Genomic DNA, 26203 nt, shown 5'->3' on the forward strand with positions numbered 1-26203 from the left:
CGCATCGATCAATGTGGATGAAAAAATCTCTGCCAAAAAAAGAAAAAGGAGGGGAAAGGCGTCTGCCAGGACATAGGAGCTCCGCCCAACATCCATACCCACTTAGCTCGTATGCCCTGGCAAACCCGATTTCTCCATTCACATCAATCGATGTGGATGAATAAATCATTGCCGGGATTTTTTTTTTATATATACAAAGTGTTTGCCAAAGTATATGAACACCGCCACCTCCTCAGCTCATATACCTCGGCAAACGTATCTTTTACTGCAGAGGAGAAATCTCGTCTTGCAGCGCCGCATACACCGACTTGCGTGTAATCTGACAGCAGCGCAATGCTTCTGTCCGAATGCACATCAGTGCTGCAGCTAGTCGATCGGTTGGTCCACCTGAAAGGTAAAAAGAAAAAACCAGGCCGCAACGCAATAACTTTATTAACTTTAGAACAGAACATATTAACTTTTTTTAAACTTTTTTAACTTTTTTACTTACCGGTAATTTTTTTTTTGTTTAGTTTTTTTTACCTTTATAGAACAAACCTCTCCTTCCCCATGGGACAATGTGCAAAGCGCAAATCGCCCAAAGATGTGGCGAAGTACGTTATGCACTTTATCCCAGGTGAAAGGAGAGGTTTGCAGCAGCTGTGAGTAAAAGGGCCCTAATAGCCCTGTGTGCCTGTCCTGTGAGATGCAATCCCTATGCTAGGTGTACCTGTGTGTGGTACTTCCGGAAACACTCACCAAAGCATAGGGCAGGGTGGTCAGGACAGTCAGGACAGAAATAGCGGGTGTCACGCCTTATTCCACTCCTGCTACAGACACGACATCTTTTTCGGGGTGACGGTTGGGTTGAGGTACCAGGAACGACACTGGGGAAATGTCGCTCGTGTAGACGGCTAACTACACTGGTGGATGGGGCCACGGAACCTCCTGGGTAAAGGAGGTTCTCGATGATCTCTTCCTGGAATTTGAGGAAGGATCGTGTTCTCCCAGCCTTACTGTAGAGAACAAAACTATTATACAGCACCAATTGAATTAAATATACAGACACCTTCTTATACCAGCGTCTGGTTTTGCGGGAAACTAAATAGGGAGCCAACATCTGGTCATTGAAGTCCACCCCTCCCATGAGCGCATTATAGTCGTGGACTGAGAGGGGCTTTTCAATGACACGGGTTGCCCTTTCAATTTGGATTGTCGTGTCTGCGTGAATGGAGGAGAGCATGTAAACGTCACGCTTGTCTCTCCATTTCACCGCGAGCAGTTCTTCGTTACACAAGGCAGCCCTCTCCCCCCTTGCAAGACGGGTGGTTACAAGCCGTTGGGGGAAGCCCACGCAACTAGTTCGCGCGGTGCCCCAGGCGCAAATCCGTTCTAGAAACAAATGCCTAAAGAGGGCCACACTTGTGTAGAAATTGTCCACATAAAGATGGTACCCCTTGCCGAATAAGGGTGACACCAAGTCCCAGACTGTCTTCCCACTGCTCCCCAGGTAGTCAGGGCAACCGACCGGCTCCAGGGTCTGATCTTTTCCCTCATAGATCCGAAATTTGTGGGTATAGCCTGTGGCCCTTTCACAGAGCTTATACAATTTGACCCCATACCGGGCGCGCTTGCTTGGGATGTATTGTTTGAAGCCAAGGCGCCCGGTAAAATGTATTAGGGACTCGTCTACGCAGATGTTTTGCTCGGGGGTATACAAATCTGCAAATTTCTGGTTGAAATGGTCTATGAGGGGCCGAATTTTGTGGAGCCGGTCAAAAGCTGGGTGGCCTCTGGGATGGGAGGTGGTGTTGTCGCTAAAATGCAGGAAACGGAGGATGGCCTGAAATCGTGCCCTGGACATAGCAGCAGAGAACATGGGCATGTGATGAATCGGGTGCGTGGACCAATATGACCGCAATTCATGCTTTTTTGTCAGGCCCATGTTGAGGAGAAGGCCCAAAAAAATTTTAAGTTCGGAAACTTGGACTGGTTTCCACCGGAAAGGCTGGGCATAAAAGCTTCCCGGGTTGGCGGATATAAATTGTGTGGCATACCGGTTTGTCTCTGCCACGACTAAGTCCAAGAGCTCCGCAGTCAAGAACAGCTCAAAAAATCCCAGGGCCGAACCGATTTGAGCCGTCTCAACCCGAACTCCAGACTGGGCGGTGAAAGGGGGAACTACAGGTGCGGCTGAAGTTGGTGACTGCCAATCAGGGTTTGCCAGCACCTCAGGGATTCTAGGGGCTCTACGGGCCTGTCTGCGCGGTGGCTGCGACGGGGTTAACTAGTGCACGTGCCACCGTACCAGCTTCAACTGCCCTTCTGGTGCTCGCCACGTCACCATGTTGTACGGCAGTGCTGGTACTAGGTCCAGGGAGGGCTGCGCTGCTGGTGTATGCCTCACCACGTGATCCGGCAGCGACAGCCCCACTCTGCTGCTCTTGAAGCGGATCCTGCATAACCTGTGGTCTAGCGACACGGGGCCGGGTACGCCTGGTGCTGCCAGGGACCTCAACCTCCTCGTCCGAACTTTGGGTCAGAGAGCCACTGCTTTCTACAGGTTCATATTCTGACCCGCTAGATTCGTCAGATGAGGGTTCCCACTACTCATCCGACTGGGTCAGAATCCTGTAGGCCTCTTCAGAAGAATACCCCCTGTTTGACATTTTGGACTACTAAATTTAGGGGTATTCCCTGAGACTACCCAAGAAAAAAAGCAAACCTGTCTTACAAAGGGGAGGCTAGCGAAGTACCAGAGGCCGCTGCGGTTGATAAAAAATATCAAAACTGATTTTTTTATCGCCGCAGTGCGTGTAAAATGAATGTGCAGTGATCAAAAAATATATATTTTTTGTCACTGCGGTGGGGCGGGCGTGGGTGAACGCACATGTGGGCGACCGATCAGGCCTGATCGGGCAAACACTGCGTTTTGGGTGGAGGGCGAACTAAAGTGACACGAATACTATTATAGATCTGACCGTGATCAGTTTTGATCACTTACAGATACTATAAAAGTACAAATGCTGATTAGCGATACGCTAATCAGTGAATAAAAGTGACTGCGGTGCGGTGGGGTGGGCGCTAACTACCTAACCAAGGGGCCTAAACTATCCCTAAAACCTAACAGTCAATACCAGTGGAAAAAAAAAGTGACAGTTTACACTGATCACTTTTTTTCCTTTCACTAGTGATTGAAAGGGGTGATCAAAGGGTTAATTGGGGTGCAGGGGGGTAATCTGGGGCTAAGGTGTAGTGTTGGTGTACTCACAGTTCAGTCTGCTCCTCTGCTGGATCCAACCGACGAAAAGGACCAGCAGAGGAGCAGACAAGCCATATAACAGATCATATTTACTAATATGATCTGTTATATGACTTTTGATTGGATTTTTTGAAAATCGCCAGCCTGCCAGCCAATGATCGTTGCTGACAGGCTGGTGACGAACTTGTTCTTTGAATTTTGCCGGCCCGCGATGCGCATGCGCGGGCCGGCTTGGAGCGAAATCTCGCGTCTCGCGAGATGACGCGTATATGCGTGATTGTGCGCAGCGCTGCCACCTCCGGAACGCGAATCTGCATACAGCGGTCCGGAGGTGGTTAGAGAAGCTTGGTCTGGATACCAAGTATTCTAGATATGACGCACATTACACTTTATTCACTTAATGTGAATGGAATGAACATTCCGCAAAAGCGTAGCCAAGTTTACCACACACTTAGAAAGGAAAACCCTGATATTGTGTTTCTACAAGAAACACATTACAGACATGACCATGTTCCCAATATGTCCAGTAAACATTTCCCAGATTGGCACCATGCCACTCACTCTTCGGCATCTAGAGGTGTCTCTATTGGTTTTAGTAAGAATATCCCATTTCAGTTAACAGCGAAATTAATCGACCCCAACGGCAGGTTTCTATTTCTTAAGGGGAAGGTCTTAAACTCAATGGTCACTCTCGCGGCGATATATGCCCCAAACAAGGGTCAAATTAAATGGCTGATACAGGTTTTAGATTCTTTGAAAATATTCACTGAAGGGATTTTGGTACTAGGGGGGGATTTCAATCTTGCACTAGATCATGGGATGGACTCCACATCTGCCACGCCCCAGTTGTCGGGAAGACAGAAACGTAGATTGCAGATAACTCTGGCAGATATGGGCCTATCTGAGGAGAAAGATTTCACCTTTTTCTCTAAAGTGCACGGCTCTTACCAGCGCATAGATTATATATTTTTATCTAATAATGTTATTCCCATGGTTAAGGAAGCCTCCATAGGGTCGATCACGATATCAGATCATGCCCCGGTGAGCCTGAAGTTATTATTGAAGGGTATGCCTGTGAGGTCCTGGTCATGGAGGCTCAATTCAACCCTCTTGGAGGAAAATGAACATAAAGATAGGGTTAAGAAGGTACTGCTAGACTATTTTAGCTTAAATGAAACCCCTCAGATGTCATGCCCAATATTGTGGGAGGCCCACAAGGCTGTAGTAAGGGGGGAATTTATTAGCATAGGTTCCAAAGTTAAAAGACAAAGAACACAGTTGATAAATTCTCTGCTTTTGCAGATTTCCACACTGGAAAAGCTACATAAAAAGTCTCAGACAGTTGAGGTTTTAAATCAGCTAAAATATTACAAGCTCTTCGTTTTAAATACTATTCACATGGGGATAAGGGCTCTAAATTGATGTCGAACCTGTTAAAGTCCCAGAGGAATAAGTCCTTTATTCAAGTAATTAAATCTAAAGAAGGCCACAGATTAACGGCTACACCAGCTATAGCGAAAGAATTCTGTAAGTTCTACACTTCGCTATATAACCTGGAAGGAGAAGGGGGGCCCGAAACTAGGGATAATACGTTGCTGCAAAATAACATAGATGATTTCCTGAAATCTATTGATGTGCCTGCCTTGTCTGCCGGAGACAGGACAAATCTATTAAAGCCGTTCACTGAGGAGGAGGTTGCCAAGGTTCTCAATAGCATCCCATCTGGGAAAAGCCCAGGTCCAGACGGTTTCCCTATAGTGTACTATAAGAAATTTGCGGAAATACTGATTCCACATTTCACCAAGATGTGCAACTCCCTCCTCGGTGGCTCGGTTCTCCCTTCGCAGGCCCAGGAGGCGACTATCACTATCATTCCCAAGGAAGGGAAAGATCCTGAAGCGTGTGGTAGCTATCGCCCAATCTCACTCCTCAACACAGATTTAAAATGGTGGGCTAAATTGCTAAGTCATCGTATAGCAGGTTTGCTGCCTGGGTTGGTGGGGGAGGAGCAAGTGGGGTTTGTGCCCGGCAGAGAAGGCAGGCACAATGTTAGTCGAGTGGTAAATGCAGTTTGCTATGCTAAGAAGAAAAACATGCCTTTAATATTACTAGGGACAGATGCTGAAAAGGCATTCGATAGGGTTGGCTGGCCTTTCATGCGTAGTACTTTATTGGCGTTTGGCTTCCCTGATGCATTTGTCAGTGCAATTTTCTCCCTGTACTCAGCTCCCACAGCCCGTATTTTAGTGAATGGTACATTGTCTGACCCCTTCGTTATTAAGAATGGCACTAGGCAGGGGTGCCCCCTCTCCCCATCTCTATTTATATTAGTCCTAGAAACACTTCTGCTAAAGTTCAGACAGGATCCTAGTATTAGAGGAATCAAATTCAGAGGTGATACGCAGAAAATGGCAGCATTTGCTGACGATTTGCTACTAATGGTCACCAACCCTATCGAAGCAATGAAGCAAATATTAGACACCTTTAAAGTCTTTGGAGAGATTTCCAATTTTAAAATTAACATGGAAAAGTCTGAAGCCATCGGAGTTTCTCTAACCCCTTCCCAATTGAAAAAGATAAGAGGTTTGTCCCCTTTTAAGTGGCCCTTCACAGCGATTAAATACTTGGGAGTTATGATACCAGCCAACCCTACCCAGCTGTTCCATCTTAATTACTCTCCGTTATTAACAAAAGTTCAAACGTTCCTGAATAAATCCTTATCACCCAGGATTTCATGGTTAGGACGGAAAAACTTATTAACCTCATACATCCTCCCCCAAATACTATATATGTTTCGTTCCCTCCCAATAGCAATACCCAGATCATTCCTGAACAGATTGAGATCTATTATGGGGAAATTTCTATGGGGTAACAAAAAAGCCAGATTACCTTACTCCCTACTTATAAGGAAGAAGAGGCATGGGGGAATTTCTTTGCCAGATATCTCTGCCTATGTCCAGGCTATCCATCTAGAGAGATGGTTGACTTTAACTAGATCTGGAGATACTCCCCTACATGTACGCTTTGAAAGAGAGGTATTGGGGAAAAATAGTTCGCACTTGTTATGGCACAAACCTCCAACTTTAAGCCCTCAGGAACTTATAAGTGTTATAACTAAAAGCACTATTAAAGAATGTCAGAGGTCATCAGCGTTAAACCTAAGCAAAGGAGGTCTATCCCCTATTACTCCCCTTAACATACTGCCCTATGTCCTTTCAGATAGAGTTATAGAAGCCAATCCGGTGTGGGAATCTTTATCAGAGCTCAGAGTAGGGGACCTTTTGAAACTGCCTCTCGTCACTGATATCTATGAATCTCTCAGAGGGGAGCCACCGAGAGTAGGGTCAGATATTCAAAAATGGGACTTTGAAGTCACATGTAAGAAGTTTAAGGTATCTAAAAACCACTCGAAGATAGATCCATCTTGGTTAGAGACCATGGTCTAATTGCCAACCAAAACTTTATCCTTAATATACAGACAGATTCTAGAAAAAAGAGGGGACATTCCGCCCACTTACCTTAAAGAATGGGAGAGGGAACTAGGGATAAGTCTTGATGAACCTAGTAGAGCCTTTATTTTGTCACACTCACATGGTTTCTCCAGATGTGTCAGAGTGCAGGAGAATTCACTCAAAACCTTAACCAGATGGTACCGTACACCTGAATTCCTCCAAAAAATCCATTTAATCAACTCTAGTGAGTGCTGGAGATGTATGGAGGGTGTGGATAGCATCTCCCACATATGGTGGCATTGTCATAAAATTAGACAGTTTTGGGATTCAGTGGAGTGTATTATGAATAAGATCTGTATAGGAAACTTGTCACTTACTGCCCCCCTAGTTCTGCTATGGAAACCAGAGGGCAAATTTACTCCTCATAAAAATAATCTACAGACACATATGATAACAGCCGCCAAGTTATTGGTTCCAGCGTTGTGGAGAACTACAGAACCGCCTAGTATAGCCATGTGGTATGAGAAAATGAATCACCTCTGCAGAATGGAGGAATTGGCAAGTTGGGAGTCTCACAACAGACAAGGGTTTTTGAAAACTTGGCAACCTTGGTTGTCGCTAGGGATGAGCGAACCCGAACTGTATAGTTCGGGTTCGTACCGAATTTTGGGGTGTCCGTGACACGGACCCGAACATTTTCGTAAAAGTCTGTGTTCGGGTTCGGTGTTCGGCGCTTTCTTGGCGCTTTTTGAAAGGCTGCAAAGCAGCCAATCAACAAGCGTCATACTACTTGCCCCAAGAGGCCATCACAGCCTTGCCTACTATTGGCATTGCTGTGATTGGCCAGTGCAGCATGTGACCCAGCCTCTATATAAGCTTGGGTCACGTTGCGCTGCACGTCACTCTGCTGATTCAAGCATAGGGAGAGGTTGCAGCTGCGACGTTAGGGCGAGATTAGGCAGTGATTAACTCCTCCAAAAGACTTCATTCTGTGATCGATCTGCAGCTGTGGATCATTGAAGTGCTAGTATTGACTTGCTCACTTTTTTGAGGTTGCCCAGAGCGTTTTTAGATCACTTTTTTTCTGGGGTGATCGGCGGCCATTTTGTGACTTGTGGTGCGCCAGCACAAGCTATCACCAAGTGTATTTAACCATCAATAGTGTGGTTATTTTGTGCTATATCCTACATCAGCTGCAGGCTGAGCCTGTGTCACCGAAGTGCATTTAACCATCAACAGTCTGGTTATTTTTTGGCCATATACTACATCAGCTGCAGGCTGAGCCTGTGTCACCGAAGTGCATTTAACCATCAACAGTCTGATTATTTTTTGGCCATATACTACATCTGGTGCAGGCTGAGCCTGTGTCACCCAAGTGCATTTAACCATCAACAGTGTGGTTATTTTTTGGCCATATACTACATCAGGGGCAAGTTGAGCCTGTCACCCAGCGCCTAAAAAATAGACCTGACATTTCTATTCAACCAAATCTGTACTGTTTTAGCTGGTCAAGTTATTTGTAGTGACCGTAAAAGCACACTTTTTTTTCTGGGTTGAAAAACTATTCCCAAATTTGCCATTCTCAAAATAACTAGTTTCTGGTATTTGAGGCCTACTTGAAATCTATCCCAAAAAGGATATCTTACATTGAAGGTACTGATAGTGTCATTCAGAAAAACCTAAGACACACGCTACCGTGCAGATAGAAGTCTGATTCTGAGATTAAACCTTAACCTGTCACACAGTGCAAAAAAAAACAGGTCTCACATTTCTATTCAAGCAAATCTGTACTGTTTTAGCTGCTCAGGTTATTTGTAGTGACCGTAAAAGCACACTTTTTTTTCTGGGTTGAAAAACTATTCCCAAATTTGCCATTCTCAAAATAACTAGTTTCTGGTATTGGAGGCCTACTTGAAATCTATCCCAAAAAGGATATCTTACATTGAAGGTACTGATAGTGTCATTCAGAAAAACCTAAGACACACGCTACCGTGCAGATAGAAGTCTGATTCTGTGATTAAACCTTAACCTGTCACACAGTGCAAAAAAAAAAACAGGTCTCACATTTCTATTCAATGGTCTGCCGGGTGTTCACTCCAAGGTCATGGAAGTCACGCCTGCGGCCACCCCGTTCTCCGAGGGATATGTCCTGAAATCCAGCTGAAAGCTGCAGAACATCAGTCGGAGGTCTCTCCACTACTGGCGGGCCTCTCTGGCGCCCTCTTCCCACAAGCAAAGGCTCGGCTGGTGGCTGCTGGGGTCTTTCAATGCGTCTAGGTTCTTGAGCCTCTTGCTCCTGTCCAGGCTGTTCTTGGCTGGGCTGCCCCCTGGCACGTGCTCTTCCGCTGGCTCTAGCTCGTCCACTCATCTTCTATTCCTGAGAGGATATAAACCGCTAATAAGGTCAATCTGCCGCCTAGCAGCTCCGCCGTGGCACAATCACCTCAGAACTCGCACACTGGTGACTTTAGGTATCTTCACTGGTCACTTTGAGCAGAATGATGACATCCGAGTCACGGCACCAAATGTAACCCTCTTTTCCTTGCACCATCTGCGACACCTCCAGCTTTCACACTCACTCGGTCACCAGCTCCTCCAGGCATAAACTCTAAGTGGACTCTAAGGGACGACACTCAGGTGTTCTGTGGTTTAAAGCTTTATTGAGGTGGAGTGCACTTGGCTGGAGCCTGTAATACAACAGGGAAACACTGCCACTATGTGGTATACAGCCAGGTCACCAGCCCACCTATATCATAACAGGCAGTCATTATATTACTTTCCCACATACATGTTACAGGATATAACAAAGCATACAGAAAAATGAACAAGAGAAAATCATTTACAAAGATATTGCAGCAGGGTGACCTGGAATACAGCATGTCTTGCAGCCATTTTAGGAAGAACACTTGGCTCTTTAACTGTACATCATCTACTCAGCCTAGCATGTGCTGCAGGGTTTAAAGGCTGCTAAAAAACATACAGTCACCTCTTTACATTCTACAGAACTATTATGGGTATATATTATAACTTTTTACAATAGATAAATGAACTTTAGCTTTAGAGAACTTAGACAGAGATCCTACCTCCTTCACAGTAAATGTCTGCACTGAGGAGACCAAACCAAGTAGCAGAATACACAGGGGGCTTTCTGGAAGAGTCCACTGTAAAGACTCTGTCTGTTAAAACTTTCCTCAGTTATCTAATAGCACATTTGAAGAGGTTTATTTAGCATGTCCTGACTCTCTGCTAACAGCTTATGAATATATGGAACTATATTTAACAAGTGATCATTGCTGCAGCTCCTGTATATTGGTATGACCCTATTGCAAACCTGCAGACTGGATATTTGGTGAAACTTCATGTGGTTCATATCGACTGTACTACACCACTGACTTGGTCCCTGGGCCTAAATATGTGACAGTGGCCTGTTCCAGTGGTGGGTGACGTGATGCCTGATTCTCTGCTATGACATGAAGACTGATTCTGCGCTGACATAAGGCCAGATTCTCTGCTACGGGACCTCTCTCCTCTGCCTGGGTGCCTGGGCCTAAATGTGTGACAGTGGCCTGTTCCAGTGGTGGGTGACGTGATGCCTGATTCTCTGCTATGACATGAAGACAAATTCTGTGCTGACATAAGGCCAGATTCTCTGTTACAGGACCTCTCTCCTCTGTCTGGGTGCCGGGGCCTAAATGTGTGACAGTGGCCTGTTCCAGTGGTGGGTGACGTGATGCCTGATTCTCTGCTATGACATGAAGACAGATTCTGTGCTGACATAAGGCCAGATTCTCTGTTACGGGACCTCTCTCCTCTGCCTGGGCCTAAATGTGTGACAGTGGCCTGTTCCAGTGGTGGGTGACGTGAAGCCTGATTCTCTGCTATGACATGAAGACTGATTCTGTGCTGACATAAGGCCAGATTCTCTGTTACAGGACCTCTCTCCTCTGTCTGGGTGCCGGGGCCTAAATGTGTGACAGTGGCCTGTTCCAGTGGTGGGTGATGTGATGCCTGATTCTCTGCTATGACATGAAGACAGATTCTGTGCTGACATAAGGCCAGATTCTCTGTTACGGGACCTCTCTCCTCTGTCTGGGCCTAAATGTGTGACAGTGGCCTGTTCCAGTGGTGGGTGACGTGATGCCTGATTCTCTGCTATGACATGAAGACTGATTCTGCGCTGACATAAGGCCAGATTCTCTGTTACGGGACCTCTCTCCTCTGCCTGGGTGCCTGGGCCTAAATGTGTGACAGTGGCCTGTTCCAGTGGTGGGTGACGTGAAGCCTGATTCTCTGCTATGACATGAAGAGACTGATTCTGTGCTGACATGAAGCCAGATTCTCTGTTACGGGACCTCTCTCCTCTGCCTGGGTGCCGGGGCCTAAATATGTGACAGTGGCCTGTTCCAGTGGTGGGTGACGTGAAGCCTGATTCTCTGCTATGACATGAAGAGACTGATTCTCTGCTGACGTGAAGCCAGATTCTCTGCTATGGGACCTCTGTCCAATTGATATTGGTAAAAAAAAATTTTTTTTTTTTTTTTTTTAATTCATTTCCCTATCCACATTTGTTTGCAGGGGATTTACCTACATGTTGCTGCCTTTTGCAGCCCTCTAGCTCTTTCCTGGGCTGTTTTACAGCCTTTTTAGTGCCGAAAAGTTCGGGTCCCCATTGACTTCAATGGGGTTCGGGTTCGGGACGAAGTTCGGGTCGGGTTCGGATCCCGAACCCGAACATTTCCGGGAAGTTCGGCCGAACTTCTCGAACCCGAACATCCAGGTGTTCGCTCAACTCTATACAAGAGGCATTATTTTGGAAAAAAATACATTTCTCAGCTTTTATTTACATTTGAGCAAAAAGTATCCAGTCCAAAATTATTCATACCCTTCTCAATAATCAATAGAAAAGCCTTTATTGGCTATTACAGCAATCAAACGCTTCCTATAATTGCAGACCAGCTTTTTGCATGTCTCCACAGGTATTTTTGCTGATTCATCTTCAGCAATGAGCTCCAAATCTTTCAGGTTGGAGGGTCTTCTTGCCATCACCCTGATCTTTAGCTCCCTCCACAGATTCTCAATTGGATTCAAGTCTGGACTCTGGCTGGGCCACTCCAAAACTTTAATGTTGTTGTCTGCTAACCATTTCTTCACCACTTTTGATGTGTGCTTTAGGTCATTGTCATGCTGAAATGTCCATTGGTGCCCAAGGCCAAGTTTCTCTGCAGACTGCCTGATGTTGTCAGTGAGAATCCTCATGTATTGCTCTTTTTTCATGGTGCAGTTTACTGTGATTAGGTTCCCTGGTCAATTGGTTGAAAAACACCCCCAAAGCATTAGGTTCCCACCACCATGTTTGACAGTGGGGATGGTGTTCTTTGGGTTGAAGGCTTCTCCTTTTTTACGCCAAATGAAGGAAACATCATTGTGACCAAACAATTAAATTTTTGTTTCATCTGACCATAATACAGAAGACCAGAAGTCTTCTTCTTTGTCCAGATGAGCTTTTGCAAAGGCCAAGCAAGCTTTTGTGTGCCTTATCTGGAGAAGTGGCGTCCTCCTTGGTCTGCATCCGTGGAACCCAGCAGTGTCCGTTGGATTGTCTGCCTTGAGACATTGCCACCAGCCGAGCCCAGATTCACCAGGATGGCCTTGGTGGTGATCCTTGGATTATTTTTCACCTCTCTAACTATCCTCCTGGCCAGCACAGGTGTCACTTTTGGCTTCCGACCACATCCTCTGAGATTTTCCACAGTGCGGAACATCTTGTAATTTTTGCTCAAATGTAAATAAAAGCTCAGAAATGTTTTTTTTTTTTCCACAATAATGCCTCTTGTACTTCGTCTTCTTATCTTTTGGGAGACACCTATGTCATTTCCCGTCAAAAAATTACTTGCTGGTTGAATAAAAGTAACTTTAAGTCAAAATTTGCCAGGGGTATGAATAATTATGGCCAGCACTGTAGGCCTTGAAAAGAGTCAAATCTACCTGAAAGAGTCATTGTTATTAATAATCTTCTGCTCTCCCGCCCATCTACTGATGATTGGCAGTTCTCTACTAGAGAGAGAAAGGGAGAAAACTAGGTAGAAGACTGTCAGTCATCAGCAGGTGGGCAGGGAGAGCAGGAATTAATGAATAACCATGACTCTTCTCAGGTTGCCATGACTCTTTTCCAGGCCCAGTCTACAATGATTGTGATGTTGGTTCTCGGCAACCACTTACTTTTAAATGACAGACCGCTGAAATCAACTCACCTGTCTCTACTTTATGGTGCCTTTAGTATGGGCAGCATAAAGTTGATGACAGGTTCCCTTTAACTTCAAGTGGCTATGGCAGCACCAGGAACTCAGCCGAGATCCACACACTAGCTATCCACAACTCCAACTGAAGCTATAATCTGCATAGTGGGAGAAACAACAATAAATAGAGATGGTTAAATGACATAATAGCCACACCTGGGGAAAGATGGTGTGGCAAGCACCAGAAACAACACGGATGTCATTTGAGCCAAACAGAAAACATGTCAGATCAAACCCTGTGTTGCCAGTCTCACCGATCTCATGCCACCTGTCGCGAGAACATCCATTACAGTACCCCCCCTTCCCTTCTACGGGTGACCTCTGGGCACCCAGGACCAACCTTATCCGGATGAGACCTGTGAAAGGCTATCACCAAACGACTGGCATTCACGTCAGATGCCGGTACCCACATCCTCTCCTCTGGTCCATAACCCTTCCAGTGAACAAGATACTGAAGAGATCTACAGAGAACTCGAGAGTCAATAATCTTGGCGATCTGGAATTCCAAACTGCCGTCCACCATGACAGGAGCGGGTGGCAAGGGGGACGACTCCAAAGGTTCAACATATCTCTTCAACAAAGATTTGTGAAACACATTATGAATTTTCATAGCCTGAGGAAGTTCAAGATGAAAAGCTACAGAATTAATAATGGCAGTGATCTTATATAGACCAATAAACCTTGGACCCAACTTCCAAGAAGGAACCTTCAACTTAATGTTTCTTGTGGACAGCCACACAAAATCACCCACACTTAGGTCCGGACCATTCAGCCACACGTTTATACTTGTTGCCCATATTCATCAAGTTATTTTGAATTTTCCATCATAAAGAAGACCATGATGACAAAAAACTTTCCTCCTCAGGGATACCGGAAGTATCCGAACCAGAGAATGTGCCAAATTGTGGGTGAGACCCATATGCCCCAAAAAATGGCGACTTACCAGTTGACTTCTGTCTACGATTTGTTTATGGCAAACCCTGCCAAAGACAAAAACGAGGATCATTCCTCCTGGTTCTCAGAGACAAAACATCTTAAGTAAGTCTCCAGACTCTGATTAGTGCGCTCCGTCTGTCCGTCCCAGTCAGATAAATGGGAGAGTAAAAGATTTCTCTGGAAATAAAAGCATGTTTAGTCCATGTAGAGGACTGCTGGTTTATGTGAGAAAAATTGTAGCCGAATGCACTGTGTAAATACGTTAAAAAAATTTCAAGAAGTCTTGAGTGGACAGCAACTTTCATTTTTCACATGAAGCCCCTCAAGCTCCACTCAAAAAAAGGCCCTTTAAAGAGGACCTGTCCCCTCTCCTGACATGATTGTTTTAATAGCTATGTGCATTCCCCGTACTAGAAGTTATGAATTGCTAGCAGTCTGCAGTAAGGGTACAGAGGAGTGGTAACCAGTTGGGGGGTGTCCCTGCAGAGACTGACTCTATCCAAACAGTGCTGCCATTTTCAAACTGTGCAGGGACCCCCCCCGCCCCCAACTTCTTACCACCCCTCTGTACCCTTACTGCAGACTGCTAGCAATTCATTCATAACTTCTAGTACAAATAATACAGGAACAGCACAACATAGAGCCATAAGAATAGATGCTCCAGATTTGTTATTACATGGGGAATGCAGGAAGCTATTAAAACAGGCATGTCAGGAGAGGGGACAGCTCCTCTTTAATAGCTAAAACAATGGTGTCCATTGGTTGAAAACATTCTTGTAGCTACACTGAAGACATATTAAGGCCCCATTCACACGACTATATTTTTGGTCTGCATCCGATCCACATTCTTTGCGGATTAAATGCAGACCCATTCATTTTAGTAGGGCTACAAATAGATAGCAGATAGCCCACCGTCTGCTGTATGCATCCATATATCCATTCCTCCAGTCTGTAAATATCCATTCCTCCATTTATTTCTGTCTGTAATTGCTCAGTAGATTTGGACCCTTTCATTTCAATGGGGCCGCAAAAGATGTGGACAGCACACCAGCATCTGTACTACTGTTCCAGCAAAAAAAAAAAAATATAACATGTCCTAATTGAAGACAAGAATAGGCATTTCTATCAGGAGAAGGATGCTCCGATACGCAAAAAGCAGAACGCACATGGCCGGTATCCGTGCGGATCCGTAATTTACGGACCGCAAAAACGGATACTGTGGCGTGAATGAGCCCTAACTTGTAGCCATAAGGATAATGTGACTATTTGTAACAGTAACACAGTGTAATTGTGACAGTGCCGCTAATCCCCTCCTGCGTAGCCTGGATAGGGTTTTTACATTTCTACTGCTTAGGTCTAACTGCTCATTTTTCATTAGGTTTTAGTTGGAACTATTTTTTTCTTTTTTGCAGGCTTTATGTTATGGGGCAACCAAACCAATTGGTGAGATTCTTGTGCACAGGAACCATGGAGATACACAGCGGGAGAGACTGCCACCTGCAGAGCCTCAGAGACCACGCTATGGAAATGTTATTGAAGGATGGCATCAGCAGCCCTACAATATAGAACCACAATATGAGCCACTTGACAGATATCCCCGACATCAGAGGCCAGAGAGCCTGCAAGCAATGGACAGAAATAATCCGCATTTTCCAAGTGTAAGTTTTCATAATTATTTCTTAACTTTTACAATTTTTTAGAATAATAACCTAGAATCTCCTACATTTTGTGAGACAGTATTAAAAAATTGTCCGCCATGAGTATGCACATGAGGTTATAGTATTTTTCAGGAGTTAAAGTTCAAAGGGGTTGTTGGTGAGATTGGTGCCATATTTTCTTAAAGGAGCATGCCTCTTAAATTTAAATTTGGTTCGTTTTGAACACTTGGCTGTTGGCAACTGTAAGGAAAGAGAACGCATATATACAGAGGCGCTCGTTGTGCCACACATAAATGTTCAGTAGACAAGTATTAAAAGGTACTCATGCCTTTTTAAAAGGGGGCTAAGCAAGATAAGGATATGCCCCCATTGTCTTATAGGTGCAGGTGGGACCCGCACCTATATCGAGAACGGAGCCCCGCAAATGAAGGAGGGCAGCTGCCCTCTATTCATTTTTTATGGGGCCGGCGAAAATAGCCGAGCGCTGGCTCGGCTATTTCCGTCGGTCCCATAAAAATGAATGGAAGTGGGGGCCGCACATGCACGGTACGCTCCCATTCACTTCTATGGGGAGCCAGCTTGGTGGTGGCAGGACCAGAGTCCTCCAGCCACCACCTTGCGGGGCTCCGTTCTCAATATAGGTTTGGGTCCCAGCGGTGGGACCCGCACCTATAAGACAATGGGGGCTGTAACGGATCTCCTTGCACCCCGACCGGGTACCTCCGTCGATGGATGCTCCTAGTGCTTCTCAAGGACTCCAAGCACTCCACTTGACACCGTAAGCGCTGCAGACCCCACGAACCGACGAAGCTTGATTGAGGACTCGCCGTCTCCTACCCACCCTGGACCTACGACAAGGCTCCAGTGGGTGAACCTCTCCTAAATCCAGAGAGCAGGAACAGCTCTTACAAGAGCTAGTAGTTATAGCCAGGGGAATATACAGCGTATAGCAATCCCCATACACATGAGACAAGGCTCTATGTTGAATGTAAAACAGGAACTCTTTATTGAACACACAGCATTGACTTATATACACATGACATACTGAGGACATGACATAGCAGCCAATCCTGTACAGTTTAAACACAAAACTAACCCTATTCAACAAACACAATGGCATTGTCTGTGATGCAATTAACAAACACACTGGCATTGTCTTTGACGCAATCAACAATGAACATGCAAACAGATATCTTCACCCCCTCCATAATGAATGAATGGGAAGAGGAGACACATGTGATGGGATTATCTCCTGAGTGTATCATAGGAGTCGGCTGCTATTATAATCAACTATCTTAATCTCATCACTAACACAATCAGTGGGAGTCTCAGTGCAGAGTTAACCCTTTTTGTGTTGCTGAATCCACACCATGCCTTTTTAATGGGCAATAGGAAATATGTGGCATATAAATTACACACATAAATCAGGGTTCATAGTTCCTTGTAACCCCAAAAGGTCTGAGGGGGTCTCCATAGTTCTCGGTCCATAGTCTGTAGGAAGCAGGCTGGCCCTCAGGCTTCTCCAGCAGCCCCAGTGACTGTTCAGTCCGTCACAGGGGCATATCCTAGCGATATGCCCCCATTGTCCATGTTGAAACAACCCCTTTAACTACTTGCTCTCTGCACCTGTTACATTGGACTCGTGGATTATTAGGCACTCAACCAGTTTCGGGGAGGCTATCTCCACTTCATTAGGCGTAAAATCAAATATAACATGCAAAACAAAATGGGGTACAGCATTTTCTAATCTGTATCATTGGGGGACACAGGCTTGACCATGGGTATAGCTGTTGCCACTAGGAGGTGGACACTAAGCCCAAAAGAGTGTGCTCCTCCCTTCAGCTATACCCTTCCTACAAGGACTAAGCTAAATCCGTTTTAGCTTGGTGTCTGTAGGAGGCAGACCTCCCTGCTTTGCCGGTCTGGAAGTGCAAGCCTTCCTTCAAGCCTCAACCCTCTTGCCGTCTCAGTCAGCAGGGCTCCAAGTCCTATAACCCCAAGACCACCTCTGCATGACGTGCAGCTTTCAGCGCCCTTTAATCGGGTGGACGGCCGGCTTCATTTGTTTTGTTATGTTTGGCTGGTTCATGTCTCGGATGCTTGGGTGTGAGAGGTCATCGCAGAGGGTTTCAAGCTGGAGTTCAGGTCTGCCCTCCGTCCAGTTTTTTTCTCTCGTCTCCTCCGACCTCTCCCTCTGCCGCAAATTCATTTGTTCAGGCTATTCATACACTTCTGCAGCAGGGAGTGATTGTCCCGGTTCCAGCGCAAGACCGTTTTCACGGGTTCTACTCCAATCTCTTTGTCGTCCCCAAAAAGGAGGAGACGTTCAAGGCTCTCAACCACTTTCTTCGGATCCGCCGCTTCCGGATGGAGTCCCCCAGATCGGCAGTTGCGTCCATGGAACCGGGGAAGTACCTGTCCTCGATAGACATCAAGGACGCTTATCTTCATGTTCCCATCTGCGTCAGTCAACAAAAGTTTTTCTGGTTCGCAGTGGGTCCCTTTCACTACCAGTTTGTGGCCCTTCCGTTTGGCCTGGCCACAGCTCCCAGAGTCTTTACGAAGGTTCTGGCGGCAGTCATGGCCCTGCTCCATGCCAGGGGTATAGTGGCGATTCCATACTTACAAAAGAAGGTTGGAATAGTGATCTTAATTAAAACGTAACTTTTAATTAATATAAGGATAGGAAAAAGTCCCTAAATTTACGCAAAATATCAATATAGTGCACACTTACACATTGATTTATTGGTACACGGCGGCACCTGAAAATATAACCGGTTGTCCTACCGTAACCCAGGTGTCTTCCGGTCTTTACAGATATTCAGGAGATGTTGATCTTGCTGAAAAGAATGGCAGGAACCAGACGTGGATGATAGTGGGCTCGAAGTCCCTGTTTCACCCTAGGATAGGGATACTACCTTGTCCCTGGCTTCCTAACAACTGAGCACCCGTCCTGAAAAGAACGACCCCTTCCGGAACCTTACCCTTACTCTACTTGGCCCTGTTGTGCCCTAGTGCAGCTGGTCCCTACATGCATGGTTCATGTAACAATCATCAGGGGAAATATTGTGCAGTCAAGCAGGGCATGAATCACATAGAGTGTTAATCCAGATGATTCTATAGTTAGCACTGAGGATATTCAGGTGTAACAAAGTAAAGGACACTTACAACAAATACAAATGGTAAGCCCATGGTGTGGGTTCCATTAAGTATCAGGGCTAACGCAGGCCTAAAGATATGAGGCCATATATGTTGCAGGGAGATCTGTTGATGTGCAGCTCCCTGATATACAGCGTGCCGCGATATGTCCTGAGGCTGTGATATAGCCCCTTACTTAGACGATATCCTGATAAAGGGTCCGTCGTTCTGGGCAACGGCGGACAGCCTGCACATAGTCCTGGACACTCTGGAACGCTTTGGATGGATCCTGAACCAACAAAAGTCTTGTCTTTATCCATCTCAGCGGCTAACCTTTCTGGACATGTTAGGCTCCATTCACACGTCCGTGGTGTGTAGCGGACCCGCAAATTGCGGATCCGCCACAAACCCGCCCGGCACCCCTATAGAAATGCCTATTCTTGTCCGCAAGTTGGGACATAATAGGACATGTTCTATCTTTTGCGGAGCTGCAGACCCGAAGATACGGGCCGTGCTCCGCAATTGCGGATGCAGACAGCACACTGTGTGCTGTCCGCATCCATTCCGTCCCCATAGAGAATGAATGGGTCCGCACCCGTTCCGGCGGAATGGATGCGGACCAATTTTGCGGACGTGGGAATGGAGCCTTACTCGACACCTTTCAGGCCAAGGTACTCTTGCCCCCAGAGAAGCTATCCACTCTCCGTCTTCAGATTCTCCCCTTGTTGCGGCCCTGTCCTCTTCTTGTTCGTCACTGCATGCGGGCTCTGGGTCATATGGTCTCTGCCTTCGAAGCAGTTCCCTATGCTCAGTTCCATACTAGGACTCTTCAGCGAGCCATTCTGATCAATTGGGACCGTTCCCCAGCCTCCCTGGATCGGCCCATATGTCTCTTCTGGGATTGAGAGTGATTCGTCTCTCTGCGCCATCGGACCGACCATCTCTGGGGACGTCCGGTTTGAGTTCAGTCCAACAACTCCACAGCTGTGGCGTACCTCAATCACCAGGGCGGAACCCGGCAGCAACGTCGGAGAACCATGTTCGTGCGCTGTCGTCAGTCCACATCCCCAGCATCGACAACTGGATCGCCAACTTCCTCAGCCCGGCGAATGGGCTCTTCACCCGCAGGTTTTTCTAGCCATCTGCGAGTGATGGGGTCGGCCGGACGTGGATCTCATGGCCTCCCGCTTCAACCACAAGGTCGAGGACTTTGTTGCGCGTTCCAGAGATCCCATGGCTCTCTGACCCTGTGGAGTCAGTTCACATTTAATTACGTGTTTCCTCCTCTTCCTCTTATTCCGCGTATCCTCCGGAAGATCAGGTCCGAAGGTCTGCCAGTCATTCTTGTGGCCCCCGATTGGCCGCGCTGAGTATGGCACGCATCTCTAGTCACCCTCCTCTCCGACGAACCCTGGCGTCTTCCTCTTCGGGAGGACCTCTTGTCGCAGCGACCGATCTTCCACCCGAATTTAGGGGCGCTACATTTAACGGCATGGCTGTTGAAGCCGCTGCACTAAGGGCTCAGGGTTTCTCGGATGCTGTTGTCCAGACCATGATTCGTGCCAGAAAGCCGTCTTCTTCCCGAATCTACAACCGGCCCTGGAAGTCCTACTTTAGTTTGTGCGAGCGTCATCAGCTGTCTCCCGTTTGTTTCTCGTTGCTGTGACTCTTGTCTTTCCTGCAGTTGGGCATGTACTTGGGGCTGGCTCTCAGCTCCCTCAAAGGGCAAGTTGCAGCTCTCTCCATTCTTTTTCAGCGGAACTTGGCTTCTCTTTCTGCGGTTCAGACTTTTCTGCAGGGGGTTGCGCATGCTGCGCCCCCTTTCCGTCCTCCGTTGAATCCTTGGGGTCTTAATCTAGTGCTCAACGCTCTCCAGTCTTCACCGTTTGAGCCTTTGCAGCTGGTGTCGCTTCGCTTCCTGTCCTACAAGGTGGCCTTTTTGGTGGCAATCACTTCCATCCGTAGGGTGTCAGAACTCGCGGCTCTTTCATGTCGGTCGCCCTTCCTGATCCTCCATAAGGACAAAGTAGTCTTTCGCCCTGTTCAGTCCTTCCTTCCTAAGGTTGTGTCGGCATTCCATCTAAATGAAGAGATTATTCTCCTTTTATTTTGTACTGACCCGTCTCATCCTCGGGAGCAGTCGCTCCACACTCTGGATTTGGTACGAGCCGTTAGCATCGATCTGTCCCAGACTTCATCCTTCCGGCGGATGGATTCCCTGTTCGTCATTCCAGAGGGTCCGAGACGAGGGCTGGCTGCGTCTAAAACTTCAATTTCCCTATGGATTCGTTTGGCCATTATGGAACCGTACCGCGTCAGTGACCGGGTCCCACCCTTCTGGGTTACTGCTCATTCTGCTCTGGCAGTGGGGGCCTCTCGGGCAGTGCATCATGGGGCTTCGGCCCTTCAGGTATGCAAGGTGGCTACAGAGTAAACATCTTTGCATCTTCTGATGCTTCTCTGGGGCGTACAGTTTTGCAGATGGCGGTTCTCTGATTGGCAGAAGGGTTTTCTTGTTATGCCCACCCTTGGGACTGCTCTGTAACGTCCCATGGTCAAGCCTGTGTCAACCAATGATACGGATGAGAAAACTCGATTTTTGTACTTACAGTAAAATCTGTTTCTCTTTGGTTCATTGGGGGACACAGCTCCCACCCGTTCTCTTGTTTACGGGCCTTTTCTGGCCTGTGTGGTTCTGGGTTTGTACATAGTTTGGTTTCCTGTTTTTGTCTTGCTTCTCCTACTGCTTTTCCACTAACTGATTGATTATCTTAGTCCCTGTAGGATGGGTATAGCTGAAGGGAGGAGCTCACTCCTTTGTGCTTAGTGTCCGCCTCCTATTGGCAACAGCTATACCCATGCTCAAGCCTGTGTCCCCCATGAACAGAAGAGAAACAGATTTTACAGTATGTCGGGGGGTAATAATTCAATTAAGAATTATTAATTATGGTCATAAAAATAATTAACCATAAAAAAATAAAATTTATAAAATTTGTCATAAATTCTTAAAATCATGACCTGGTGAATTGTAGACAACCTAATTGATACAATTCACATCTGAGTCCGACTATTTCCTCAGATAAATAAGTTCTTTTTGACGTGAGATGACGTTAATGATAAAATGTAGTTCTGCATTATACAATAATACACAGGTATTAGGCTGCGTTCACACAAGCGTGTCCGGATTAGTTCCGGATGCGTCCCGGTGTGTTGCGGCAAACCCGCGCGAGTAGGAATGCAATTGCAGTCAGTTTTGACTGCGATTGCGTTCCGATGTTCAGTTTTTATCGTGCGTGTGCAATGTGTTTTGCACGCGCGTGATAAAAAACAGACTGTGGTACCCAGACCCGAACTTCTTCACAGAAGTTCAGGTTTGGGTTCGGTGTTGTGTAGATGTTATTATTTTCCCTTATAACATGGTTATAAGGGAAAATAATAGCATTCTGAAAACAGAATGCTTAGTAGGTGATCAGTTGAGGGTTAAAAAAATAAATAAAATTAACTCACCTTCTCCTGTTGTTCGCGTAGTTCTCCCGGTCTTTAGTTCTTTAAAAGATAAACTATGGGCTAAAGGACCTTTGGTGACGTAAGATCACATGCTCCAATCACATGGTCCATCACCACGGTGATGGACCATGTGATTGGAGCATGTGATCTTACGTCACAAAAGGTCCTTTAGCCCATAGTTCATCTTTTGAGAAGTAAAGAAGAGACCGTGACTTACGCAAACAAACGGAGAAGGTGAGTTAATTTTTTTAATTTTTTTTAACCCTCAACTGATCACTTACTATGCATTCTGTTTTCAGAATGCTATTATTTTCCCTTATAACCATGTTATAAGGGAAAATAATACAGTGAATAGACTGTCACCTAGCAACCATGCGTGAAAATCGCACAGCATCCGCACTTGCTTGCGGATGCTTGCGATTTTCACGCAACCCCATTCACTTCTATGGGGCCTGCGTTGCGTGAAAAACGCAGAATATAGAGCATGCTGCGATTTTCACGCAACGCATAAGTGATGCGTGAAAATCATCGCTCATCTGAACAGCCCCATTGAAATGAATGGGTCCAGATTCAGTGCGGGTGCAATGCGTTCACCTACCGCATTGCACCCGCGCGGAAATCTCGCCCGTGTGAACGCAGCCTTAGGGCTCTTTCACACTTGCGTTGTTTTGTTCCGGCATAGAGTTCCGTCGTCGGGGCTCTATGCCGGAAGAATCCTGATCAGGATTATCCCCATGCATTCTGAATGGAGAGAAATCCGTTCAGGATGTCTTCAGTTCCGGACCGGAACGTTTTTTGGCCAGAGAAAATACCGCAGGATGCCAAAAATCCTGAACACTTGCCGCAAGGCCGGATCCGTAATTAATGCCCATTGAAAGGCATTAATCCGGAACCGGCCTTAAGCTAAACGTCGTTTTGGCGCATTACCGGATCCGACGTTTAGCTTTTTCTGAATGGTTACCATGGCTGCCAGGACGCTAAAGTCCTGTTTGCCATGGTAAAGTGTAGTGGGGAGCGGGGAAGCAGTATACTTACCGTCCGTGCGGCTCCCGGGGCGCTTTAGAGTGACGTCAGGGCGCCCCACGCGCATGGATGACTTGATCGCATGGATCACGTCATCCATGCGCATGGGGCGCTCTGACGTCACTCTAAAGCGCCCCGGGAGCTGCACGGACGGTAATTATACTGCTCCTCCGCTCCCCACTACTACTACGGCAACCAGGACTTTAATAGCGTCCTGGCTGCCATAGTAACACTGAACGCATTTTGAAGACGGATCCATCTTCAAATGCTTTCAGTTCACTCGCTGTTTTACGGATCCGGCGGGCACCTCCGGCAAATGGAGTACACGACGGATCCAAACAACGCAAGTGTGAAAGAGGCCTTATAAAAATATGCAGATTTATTGGTTAAAAGGTTATAAACATATATAAGTAAATAAACACAATGATACATGCAAATGAATATATATAGCGTTAATATAAAGCATTACAAACTTAACAATACATGTGAGGGGAAATAACTTGTCACATTATAACCAAGCTATTATTAGGTTAGGACAGCGGTACCCAACCGCTGGGCCGCGGCCCAAGACCGGGCCCTGGGAGATATGTTGCCGGGCCGCAGAAGAGAGAGGAGCGCAGACGCCAGGCGCATGCGCGCCCGACGCGTACATGTTGCCAACATTAGTGGAGACGGAGGTAGGGAATCCCTCCCTCCCATGACGCGGCCGCTGCAGAGCCCAATACAATGAGCGGGCTCTGAGGCGCGGCACCACTGCCACCAATGAATATGTTGAATATTAAAGTAGGAGGAGGGACGGGGGAGGGTTTACCGCTGCACGGTCTCAGCCAGTGTGCTTGGCAAACGGCAGCCGCCTCCTCCTCCTGACTCTGTTCTCAGACCAGTCCCAGCAGCCATTAGTGATCTGGAAAGCGCAGGTACCCACACACTGTCCCACAGATGGGGTCACCTATTATTAATCTGATGTACATGGTGCTATTACATTAGTACCCCCATATACCTCAGATTAAAAGTATGTGGCCCCGAAGCACATCATCAAATAATGGGCAACATTGGGTTAACCATTAATATGAGGTACACATAATGAGGTTTCTTACTATTAATGTGAGGCACATGCAGGTCCAAATTGATAAAACAATGTGCCTCATATTAACAGCATGTACCTGATGCCATTAACCCCATGTTGTCCATTATGTTAAGCGGGGTACTTGACGAGGTTGCTATTAATATGTGGCACATGGTTTCATCAATTTAGACTTCATGTGCCTCGCATTAATAGCCAGTAACCTTATCATACTGTAGTACCCAACACCAGCCTGCACATTAACCCCATGCTGCTCAATGTCCATTATGTCAGGAAGTACTTGCTGGTGTATTAATATGAGGCACATGGCTTTATCAATTTAGACCTCTATTTGCTTCACATTAATAGTAAGTGACCCCATCAAGTACTTCCTCACATAATGGGCAATTGATACTTTGCAAAAAGTAAAAATTAAAAAATACTCACACGTTAACCCCATGCAACATGTGGTTAACGTGTGAGTTATTTTTTTTTTCATGGTATCCAATTGGTGTTGCAATACTTATTTAGAAGAGATAACTGTATCCTTCCGCCCCATCCTTGACTATTTTCACATATATAACTTTGGTAAGACTATTAAGACAAATAACAGGGATCTAGGATCTTAAATGGGAAGGACTTGAAACAAGTCTTTCCTGTGGGAATCCATCATCGCAATTATTTAATGCTTTGCTAGATTATGAGTCTAGATTCTTCTGCAGGTAGAATGAAGCCTCACAATATCCTAAGACTACATCTCAATATGGAGATGATCAATTAATTTAATTATTTATTTATTCGCCAATCTAGATGGTATAATTTCACCCACACTATCAAATTAGTCTTAATAAAATGAAATATCATTTTCTGTGTCTCTTACCAAGTCCTAGTAGGAATCTCACTTCTGCTCCTAGGAAAGCTGGGTGGTCCATCATAGCGCATCTCACCATGGCTTTCATCTTGATAGCCGTTCTAGAGAGCTCAACTTCTCTTCTCCTCTCTCCTCTTGCTCCTCTTTTTTTTTTCTCCCTGTGTATGGCTTATGATCACAAACTTATACACAAACTTAGACACACCTTCCTAGTTTGGAACTTTCCAATCATTGTCGGATGGGCGTGACCATTGATAAAAATGTGACATAACCTTACCCAGAATGCACTTTTGCTACTGTTGTAATGTCACCTACTCATACCTAGGTGGCACTGCTGTATAAGCTATTTGCATCATAGTATAAAGGGTTAACTTATGTAAGTCTGAATGACCTTAGAAGCTTTAATTCAAAGCCATAGGGATTAATTCTGACACTTGTAGCAATTAGAGACAGACCTCTAGGCGTCTCTCTGAATGTTTCTCACATTGTTGATTTATGGATCATAAATAACTTGAATGGCTTTGTTTTCTCACAGAGATATCAGTACCTCTTGTCATACCAAAGATGTGATTAATTGTTACAAAACACACATCTTCACAGACACTCTTTTAGAGACAGATACTCTTCTAATGAGAAATATATACAATATACTGGATACATGTTGTCTTCATAACATATAACAATATAATATAAAGTAATATATATATATATATGTCCTACTGATTGTCTTATGCTAAGGACTAACTAAGGCTCATTAAATGAATACATACATATTATATATTTTGCTTCATTAATAAATGCCTAATTGTATAGGTAATGATCACCAGCTGCATAGAGCTTATCTTTATCTCCCGTCATAAATTTAAAAGTAGACAAGGAGGCCTCTTCTCAGACTGGTACATTCATGAGAAGAATAACACTAAAGCTTTGTGTGACCTTAATTTGGCCTACTCAAGACATACAAAATTGCAATTATAGTCGAGCATGGCTCTTAAAGGTAATAAACATCCATCTTGAC

General features: G+C 45.8%; 1 protein-coding gene across 4 annotated transcripts in view; it reads left to right on the top strand.

The window, feature by feature from the left end:
- CLCC1 (chloride channel CLIC like 1) overlaps positions 1-26203 on the top strand; it is a 148295-nt gene that overhangs the window by 97559 nt on the left and 24533 nt on the right. For all 4 annotated transcript variants that reach the window (XM_040408442.1, XM_040408445.1, XM_040408446.1 and 1 more), the window contains one exon: positions 15338-15583. In XM_040408442.1, the coding sequence (XP_040264376.1) occupies positions 15338-15583 (246 nt within the window). The remainder of the gene's footprint in view (positions 1-15337; positions 15584-26203) is intronic.

Source organism: Bufo bufo, chromosome 9 (genome assembly GCF_905171765.1).
Source record: "Bufo bufo chromosome 9, aBufBuf1.1, whole genome shotgun sequence".
NCBI classification, from domain to species: domain Eukaryota; kingdom Metazoa; phylum Chordata; class Amphibia; order Anura; family Bufonidae; genus Bufo; species Bufo bufo.